Raw genomic sequence first — 10,504 nt, forward strand, 5'->3', positions numbered from 1 at the left:
GGGGCGGGGCGGGGGTCCCGAGACGTTGCCAAAGCATTTCCGGGGGTCCCCGGCCAAAAACGTTGAGAACCCCTGATCTAGCGATAAGTTAATGGCAGGATGGCAACTAGCCGCAATTTTTGCCATTGACAGCCCATGCATCCAAACAAGTCCTATCTAATTGTATTGAATTACGTCAAACTCACCAACATTTCAGCTGTACAAAAAGCTTGAATTATCCTCTTTCTATCTGCAAAGTGTTTACGTGTCATTAAAATCCACCGTAGACATGTTATAAACTACTTTATGGCAAGAAATTGTACTTAGGAAGCGTTCGGTTTCATCAAAGCAACGGCCTCCTGCATTATGTGCACATTCAAAACAGGTGGTATGCACTATGCAGGTCCATTGAGTGATTATACAACAAACGCATCCAAAACTCCAACACTTAGAAAAATCACACCCGTGTGAACCGAGTGGTGCAACTCCGTGTGGGGGTCCCCAGAACTTCCAGACCAACAGGAACGACGTGCCCAGGGTGCCGGCCCGCTTCCCGCGAGTCGGCTTTTAGATTGCTAAATTGCTGTCTAAAAAATGGGGTAAAAATAGTCTAAAATTGAAAGTGTGTTAGCGGTCTAGGCTTGGATTAGACGTTGAAACAACGTCGTTTCAACGTCTATTTATAGACGGTCTAAAAATAGCCTGATTAATCAAGATCTGAAAATGTTGAAACGTCGTTTCAACATCTAATCTAAGACCGCTAAAAAACTTTAATTTTAGACAATTTTTACCCCATTTTTAGACGTCTAATACACTGGTTCCCAAAGTGGGGTCCGGGGACCCCCAGGGGTACTTGAGGGAGTTCCAGGGGGTCCCCAGCTAAATGATAGTTTGGAACCAAATGGACCCTTACGGGTCTGTAACTCTGAGAGTATACAAATGGAACCAAACGGACCCTAACGGGTCCGTTTGGTTCCATTTGTATACTCTCAGAGTTAAATTAACATTGATTTTACGATCTAAATTGGGGGTCCCAGAGACAGGAATGCCATTAAATGGGGGGCCGCAGACTAATGCATGTCAAACTGGGTGGTCCCTTGAAATTAAACGTGTTGAGAATCTCTGGTAGAGCCGTAAAAATCTTCTCTTATGGGGGTCCCTGTCATGTCTTTTCAAATGGGGGTCCGCGGGATAATTAGTGTCAATTTGGGGGTCCTTGACGCGAAACCACTGGTCTAATAGACTAAAACATGCTCAGTGGGAGGGTGGAGTCGCACACCACACTGAGAGCGTCTGCCTTAGTTGACACATTTGCTCGTGTTACACGTGCACTTTCATCTGGATTCATTATTATCGATGTGTTTGTTATTAGTCTCACGACCAAATAGGTCACTCATTTGTACACGTATGTCACACAGTCTGCAGTGTCTTATGTAATTCTGTTGATCATCATTTATCTGTCTAATAGATGTGTATTCAACAGGGGGTCTGTGACCTCTGGACTCAAACTCTGCATAGACTCTGTATATAAACCCAGTGTTGGGAAAGTTCATTTATTTTTAACTATTTATAACTAGTTCAGTTCACAGTTCAGAAATTTAAAAAGGAACTCATTCAGTTCATAGTTCATAATTCAACATTTTTAACTAAAGTTAATTCATGGTTCCAAATAATGAACGATTTTAGTTATTTTTCATTCTTTTTTTTCCCAAAATTATTGCCACAGCCTAGGCTCCAGCCATTCATTCAATCCAGCCATTTGCGCATTTGCGCACCAGCTGGTGAATGAAGATGATGAAGGACGATTCATATCTATAGTGTTTCATGCACTTTATGTAAACATTGTTGGCTACTTTCGGCACAGGGATTGATAATGAGTTATAACGTATCCAAACAAATGGCATCATTATATTAAAATAAATAGTTGCTGGTAGAATTAACAGCCCATCACGTGAACATGAACATTCTGAAAAGTCAGTCAGCTTATATTATACTCATGCAGTTACTGTTTAATGTATTATTATTATTATTATTATTATTATTATTATTATTAACTGCTGCTCCTTCGCCTGGAAAGGAGTCAGCTGAGGTGGTTCGGGCATCTGGTTAGGATGCCTCGCGGGCGCCTCCCTAGGGAGGTCCTCGACGCACGTCCCCCTGGGAGGAGACCCCGGGGGAGAGCAAGGCGCAGTTGGAGGAAATACATCGACTCACTGGCCTTGGAACGTCTCGGAATCCCCCAGGAGGAAGTCACTAATGTTGCTGTGGAGAGGGAAGTCTGGAGCACTCTGGTGGAGCTGTTGCCCCCGCGACCCGACTACGGATAAGCGGTTGAAGATGGATGGATGGATGTATAATAGCAGCATTAATTTGACAAAGGTGCATACTGTAGAACCTTTAACATAATACTACACCAAAAGAGGTCCCCCTGCTATTCTTACGAGCCAAATAATCCATTTTACTGCTATTTTAGCGTTGTTGTGTGTAGAGTATTAATTCAGTCATGTATACTTTTGCAGTTTATATACTGCATTTCACTGAAAAAAATAATTCTAAGACTGGTTCCTCTGACAGTGTACATATACAACCAAATGGAACCATATGGGTCAATTTGTTACCATTTTGTACACTGTGTAACACTGAGGTTTTTTCAGAGTATGCGCACATTGTGATCATTGTGATTTTTTTTTTTTTTTTTTATACATTGTATATGCTTGAAAACGTATGCATAATGAGTACTTTCTACTTATGGTACTTTAAGTACATTTTAGTACGAATATGTTTGTAGTTTTACTCAAGTAAATCCAGACTTTTTTTCCACCGCTGCTGATGCTTCCCCCTCCTTAACCACGCAGGTTTACATTCTGATTATTATTACAAAACATGCATTAGTGGTGCTGGTCTTGTGTGGTTTATGTCCATTTGTGTCTGTTTTTTTTTTGTGTTTCTGTCTGTCCAGTAGTTTTAGCTTTCTATGTGTCACATTGTGCTGTTGTAACGCTTCAATTTCAATTTCCCCTCTGGGATTAATAAAGTATATCTCATTACAATATTGCAGTATTGATACTTTAACGTAAGTAAAACATTTTGAGCACTTTTCCCGCCACGTCTCCCTCCCTCCCTTCCTTACCACGCAGGGCAGCGAGGACCTCCGGTCGGCCAGCACTCTGGTGGGTCTCCTGAAGCTGCGCTTCCTCTCCCTGGAGGGTCCCAGCGTGTCCGAGCCGCTGCCGCCGTGACCCCAGTAGCTGCTCATCCACTTGGTGAAGTTCCCGTCGTCGTCCTCCTCCTCCACGTTGAAGGCGGGCAGCAGTCTCAGCGACATGACGACGATGAGGACGATGTCGACGACAACGATGCTTTGGACAGGACTGGACACAAAGATGGATAGATATACGGATAGAAGTTAACCGGATCCCACGGTATAGGGGTAAAATTCAGTCTCCAGAGGCAGCACAGCAGTTAAGAGTACAGGCACGGTGAGATACAGCTAGGATAGCGATCAAAAAAAGAAAAAGAAGTCAAAAGAGGAACGACATCACCAAACACCATCGAACGATGAAGTGTGGACATGCGTTGAAGGTTGGTGGTGGATCCAGTCTGGTTCACTGAAACACGTACCGAGCTCTCCCCGCGCACGTTGAAGGTTGGTGGTGGATCCAGTCTGGTTCACTGAAACATGTACCGAGCTCTCCCCGCGCACGGCACGGCACGGCACGGCACGGCACGGGGCAGGACAGGCGTGAAGTTACTTGAATTAGACTCCAGGAACAGTCAAGTCGGTGTAGATCTGCTATTCCTGGAACGAAAGCAGAAAATAAACCTGTGCGTCGCGTTTGTCTAAGTCTTTAAATATAATGAAATCCCCTGTAAGCCGGTTAACATATCGCTGGGACTGGGAGGAAAGTGGAAAGCTAAGAGAGGGACTGGGAAGAGTGGGGATGGGCCGTGGGTGTGTGTGTGTGTGCGTGCGCACGCGTGTGTGTGTGTCTATGCGTGTGAGACCATTGCTTTTAAAAAGGTTTTCCATCAGCCGGCCTCATGGCCCTGGCCTGGAGGCTACACAACAGACCAGTGAAAAGTCCAGTTTCTCCCATACTTTCCACTGGCTGAGTGGAGAGGAGAGTGCACCATGCAAGCCAGTCAATAAGTATGGAGTGCCAAGCACGGTCTTCTCCGCTCCCCCGCTGTGCTACCACCAGCCTGAGGCTATAGAGGCATGATGCGTGTGTGTGTGTGTGTGTGTGTGTGTGTGTGTGTGTGTGTGTGTGTGTGTGTGCAAATACTGTATGTAAAAAGAAAAAAAAACATAAGTGGCAGCAGAACGAAGCACTCTATTGATCTAAAAACGTTCGCTCTGAAAGAATATATATTCAAAGATTTGTGCCGCATTTTTATGATTTTTCAAAAATAGCAGACCTACAAGCTCGTAGCTTGTAGATCTGCACATTTTTCAATAGCTAAAGTATTACATAATGCTTAGTTCACTAGTAAGAAACCACACCACTGTTCAAGATTAGTAGTATTTATTTGCACAAATGAGATGTGGGTGTAATGATGAGGAGCCCGGGGAGGGCGAGACTTAGGATGGGGACGTAGTCTCGAGAGCTTGACGACCGACCTGCTCGCCCGGGAGTGGTCGGTCGCCTCTGCTCGGACGCTGCCCCCCCCGGGGGCTCCTAGGAGAAGGAGAGAGAGAGAAGTGTTAGCGGGGCAATGCTGAGGATGGAGGGGGTTAGTTGGGGAGGAGGGGGGGGGGGGAAATTGACAGCGCGAGGCGGTATCAAACAGGTAAGTAATGATATGAGGTGTGTATTTATGCTGTGGGTAATGTTACGTGATTGGCTGTGCGGCCGTGGAGACGCAGGTGGACTTGACGAGGAGATATGGGATGGGAGTGATTAGGTTGAGCTGTGGGTGGTATCCACTCCTGAATCTACGTTGAACACAACTACATTTAAAACACCAAAAGGGGTTCCCGCCCAGAATGGGTTAACCCTATAACACGTGACAAAGTTGAGACCCTTCCAGTCTTGCTTGTACATGCACACACTTGTGGGAATAATAATAATTAATAAATATAATATAATAATAATTAATTATAGGGAAAACAGAAAGACGGAACTGGAAGTTTAACGAATTTCAACGAATAAACACATTTTGCAGCACCAACACGGTCTACTCTACACAATCACCCACATGAGGCAAGTCGTGCAGAAGCATTGACTGCCGGTAGATTTTGGCACAAGCAGACATGGCGACAAGACTACTTTCTAACGAACAAACCAGTTATTTTAAACAAAGCATGCAGTAGGATTCAGAATGAGACAAACTAATTACATTAAGTACATGGGGTAAAACACTATAATTAGGCCTACAATTTCACAATTTAGAATCAGTGGGTATATCAGAAAATAAAATTGATTATTTTCAATCAAATTAATCACATCTGCTTGGGCCAAGAATCCACGTGCTGCCAAATGAAAGGGCAGATTCGTCAGAGCTTTTGCAGACTTTAGAGCCGCACTGCCCTAGAAGGAAAGCCATCACTTTCTGGGGAGAAAAGAGAAAGCAGACACTAACCACACGACACGAACAAAGCAGGTATCAAAAGTACCTCTGTGTCCACTCTAGGGAAAACAGAAGGACTGCAGGGTTGGGCGGCCTCAAAGGGACCCGACCACGGCCTCCCACGCCAGAAAAACGGGTCCGCCCGTTCTCACTTGTACTGGTCTCTCACATGTACTGTGACAGCACTAGAATTACATTTGATGTAGTCATAGCACTTTATAGTACATATGTATAGTATAGTATAGTATAGTATAGTATAGTATAGTATAGTATAGTATAGTATAGTATAGTATAGTATAGTATAGTATAGTATAGTTTATATATATAGTTTCATTATATAGATACTCCACTGTTTACGCATGCTTCACTACTACTTTATGTATGTGATGTATTGCCGTTCTTTTTGTTGCTGCTTAATGTAATTCGCTCTGGATTAAGAGCGTCTGAAGACTCTGATAAATGCCTAAATTGTAAATTGTAAATTGTAATGTCTGTAACATATATTTTAGGCCTGACGTCGAAATAAAAAAACAAGTCTTCTGAAAGAATATTCAAAGATTTGTACCACATTTTCACGATTTTTCAAAAAATAGCAGACCTACGCGCTATGAGCTTGTAGATCTGCTATTTTTAAGTAGCTAAAGTATAACATAATGCTTAGTTAAAACACCAAAAGGGGGTTCCGGCCCAGAATGGGTTAAAATGGGCGTGACCCATACAAATCGGTCCAATTGGGCACCGACCCGAGCAGAGTACCCCGTCACCAGGTTGTTTTGTTTCATGCACTTTATGTAAACAATGGACCCCCCACACCCCCCAAGAGGGTTAAGTGCATTAATCCGTCAAGGTCCTCCGTGGCTCCGTCCCACACTACAGGGGATAAAGTGGCTAAAACGAGCTTTGCAGACTATTTATGGACACCAATAATCCCATGAGCCCTATAATGCACTAACCTTAGTGTGTGTGTGTGTGTGTGTGTGCGTGCGTGCATGTGTGTGTGTGTGTGTAGGTGGTTGTGTAAGTGCAGCTCTTAATAGAATGGAAAGAGACGTGTCTGAGAGAGAGAGAGAGACAGCATGATCCCGACGCCAGTGACCGACGGCTCATCCATAATGTGGCATGGGGCGACGCGCCCCTTCCTTCCCAGCCATTCCAACGCATTCTCAATGTGCTCCTGTGTGGGCTAGTACAGTATATTAAAACCCATTTTGGGCGGGAACCCCTTTTGGTGTTAGCATTATGTTATGCTTTAGCTATTGAAAAATAGCAGATCTACAAGCTCATAGCGCGCCACCGAGTGGCGCGCTACGAGCTTGTAGGTCTGCTATTTTTGAAAAATTGTGAAAATGTGGCACAAATCTTTGAATATATATTCTTTCAGAAGACTTTATTTTTTTCGACGTCAGGCCTAAAGGGGTTAATACAATATACGTTTCTCTGCATGGCCTGCACTCCTCAGGTCCATCTATTATTATTCCAACAGACAGCTTGTTCTCTCAAACTGTGTCAGTGCTGCACGCTGCAGTTTGATGCCATGTACGCTGACCTGGGCACTCTTTCATCGACTCTGCCCCGAACTAACCGGTCGCACATAAACACACGGTCAGTCCTACACCAGTACCACCAACACACGGTCAGTCCTACACCAGTACCACCAACACACGGTCAGTCCTACACCAGTACCACCAACACACGGTACCACCAACACACGGTCAGTCCTACACCAGTACCACCAACACACGGTACCACCAACACACGGTCAGTCCTACACCAGTACCACCAACACAGTGTGAACTTTGTCATTTGGCAAGGCTTCTTGACCTTTTTGTAATTAGTTGAATGTATTGATGATGACTTATGGATGATTTTATTTCAAATGCATAATGTAATATAAAATGGTGCATTTATATAGCGCCTTTATCCAAGGCGCTTTACAGAGATTGTGCATCGCATTCACCCATTCACACACACATTCATACACCGATGGCCATGGCTGAGGGAAGTAGGGGTGCTGGGGGGGCTGTAGCACCCCCTCCCCCCAGGCACAGCCCCCCCTCGAACAGGAGGGGAAGAAGAAAAAAAAGAATAAAATATGCTGTATCACAGTATTGGCACCTTATCCTGGTTAATTGCCTGTGTCAGTTCGTTCATATAACTTGCGTGTGGAGAGGGAAATTAAAGGCCACGTTTGCGCGTGAAAATGCGCAAACGTGCATTTTCGCATCATGCACGCGCATTTTCGCGGCGCGCGCTATGCTCGCGCACCCCCTACTAGACGCTCAGCCCCTGCGAGTGTAAAGTACTTCCCGCGGGCCTGCCGATGGCAGCGGAAACCATGCAAGGCACCAACTAGCACATCGGGAGCAATTTGGGGTTCAGTGTCTTGCTCAAGGACACTTCGACAGTAACTCTCGGGGAGCCCGGGTTCAAACTGGCAACCTCACGGTTACCATCCAGCCACTCTACCCCTGAGCCACCGCCGCTATGTACTGAATGATTTTATTTCAAATGCATACTGTAGAATAACTAGATAATTTTAAAACAATGTTTTATCGCTCTAAAGAACGTACTTTTTTATAATGGTGAAACGTTTCGACGTTGTGATTTTTTTGTTTCACCTTTTTTAAATCTTTCATAATAATATGCAGCATATGGAACATGATTTTTAAATTGAATTCTATGAATTTTATAGTTGATTAACTGATTGTTTGATTTCTCTCCTTGTCACAATAGGACCATAATGTAAATAAGCCTTCAGGCTAAACTTTACCACACCAGTTACAATAGGTCTGAAGGAATTTGTTTCTGTACATATTTTTCTTTCTGATTAGTACTCGTTTATATGTTGTTGTTTTTTTACATAGTATTGTATATTTGTCTGTCTCTAAATGTTTCTATGAATTGAATACTCGGGACCCCGATGGAAACAAAAAACCAGAGTGCTTTCTTGGGTTCAGTTCTTTCAGCATTGAATTTCTATTACACTGTACTCTTCTGTGCTGTTTTTTTGCAAACTGTAATTCAATCAACCAACCATTCAATCAATCCAATAAACCACACACCACAAACAAACCTTATCTTTGAATGTTTATTACAAAAGTAAATGAAAAAGCTAGCAGTTAATCCAAGACAATTTGGGTAAAATAAAATAACTCATACACTTTATTCATGTTTAGTATGTGTTGTACGTTACATTACTCACAAAAAGTAAACACACTTTGTAATGTACACATCAAAGAAGTCATTGCAACATATTAGAACCCCCTGAAACGTAAAAGCAATACTATGGGATATGTTTAGTGTTGTGTCGTGTTGTGTAGAGATCTAAAACGTATCAGTGTTGTTGTCTTCTATCTATACATCTAACTTTTTTTTAAAGATTCGTTTTTTGCCTTTTCTGCGCCTGGCATGCGCCTGGACCGCTGGGCCAGCTGCCGCCCCCATAACTGTGGTGTTCCAGCGTGACGCACACCTTCTTGGGTAACACCTTCAGAGAGGCCACGTCGTTGCCTTCGCCGTTTAAAATGTACGGAAAGAGTCTCTCGGTGAACGCGTGCGTGAAGGTGTGCAGGTGTGTGTCGGTCTCCGGATCGGAGAAGGACAGCTCTCCTCTGTTCCAATCCAGCTGGACTCTGATCTTCCAGGGCCTGCCGTGGTCCTTCAGTGAGATGTCAGTCCCTGAGCCTGGTGAGGATAATGCGTTATATCTACCGTTGGCGAACCTTATTCTCCAGTGTCTGCCCTGTGTGTACGCCTGTGTTCCCTTTCTCTGGAAAGACTCTTCTAACACGCCCAGTTCCCAGAATATATTGTCTCCGACGTCAACGTCCCAGCTGTGACTGCCCGAGTTGAAGCCCTCGGAGGCCAGGACGATGTTCCCGCTGTCGAACCTCTCCGGGTTGTCGGGGAAATCCTGAAATCCTGGAAATGTGAAATCCTCGTCGCACGTCACGCTGGTCAGATCGGCGGACAGGATGAGCTCTGAGTTGGCGGTGTTGGGATCCAGGATCACGGGAGTGTAGGAGACCATGCTCTTCATCTTGTCCCAGACGCTGAAGGCCAGGTTGCCCAGGTGTTTTGCCTCGTCTATCAGTGCCCCCGAGACCGGCTGTGGCTCGGGCAGCGTGCGCTGGACTCTTTCCACCGTGGTCTTGTACTTCTGCAGGAAGGTGACGTCGTCTGCCTCGACGTCTCTGATGATGTCGGAGAGGATCGCCGTCTCTCGCCTCAGCTCCTCGATCTTCACCATCATGATCCGCCTCTTCCGCCTGCCTTCCTCCCTCAGTGCAGTGATCCTGGCCTTCTCTTCCTGTTGAAGGAACAGCCGGAACTTCTTAAACTGTTTCTTAAGCTGCCTCTCTGTGTTCGAGGCCTGGACTCCAATGTGTTTTGCCGTTTTATCATAGTTTGCTTTAACTTCATTAAAGTCCTTCAGTTTCTCCTGGAAGTACTTCAGTGTGTCCTGGAGGTAGACTTTGCGACATTGTGCAGCTTCATCGATGGGTATGAACGTATGTCCATCGTGCTTTTCCGAATCCCGACACACAAGGCACGCCAACTGTTCATGGTTCAGACAGAAGAGCTTGAAATCCTCGCCGTGCAGAGTGCAGAGAACCTCGCGCCACGCAGACCTGCTCTCCTCCAAGAAGTTCTCACACAGGTTCTTCAACGCCAAGTTAATAGGAGGTTTGTCCTGTGAGGAGCGTGCTTTGCAAACAGGACAGTCCATGGTTGGTTTCACCCTCCACCATTGCTGCAGACAGGCTTTGCAGAAGCTGTGGCTACACGGCAGGAGAACGGGATGTTTGAAGATGTCACTGCACACGGGACATGTGAAATCCTTTTCCTGCTGGGCCAAAAGGGAAGCCAGTTTGTCTGCTAGTGGCACTCCCTCCTCTGGAATGTGCCCTGATGCTGACATGGCTGGGAGGGCGTCGCCGGTGGTGTAAATTCA

The 10,504-nt window shown here is 45.1% G+C and overlaps 1 protein-coding gene across 1 annotated transcript; it reads right to left on the reverse strand.

The window, feature by feature from the left end:
* Positions 1–5,525: 5,525 nt before the first annotated feature.
* LOC306927352 (E3 ubiquitin-protein ligase TRIM35-like) lies at positions 5,526–10,471 on the reverse strand (the record flags this gene model as incomplete). Its single annotated transcript, XM_079507063.1, has 2 exons — positions 5,526–5,532; positions 8,943–10,471. 2 exons carry the CDS (start codon positions 10,469–10,471, stop codon positions 5,526–5,528), a joined length of 1,536 nt encoding a protein of 511 aa, XP_079363189.1.
* Positions 10,472–10,504: the final 33 nt, after the last annotated feature.

This window comes from Electrona antarctica, assembly GCF_951216825.1.
Source record: "Electrona antarctica genome assembly, chromosome: 7".
Taxonomy (NCBI): Eukaryota; Metazoa; Chordata; class Actinopteri; order Myctophiformes; family Myctophidae; genus Electrona; species Electrona antarctica.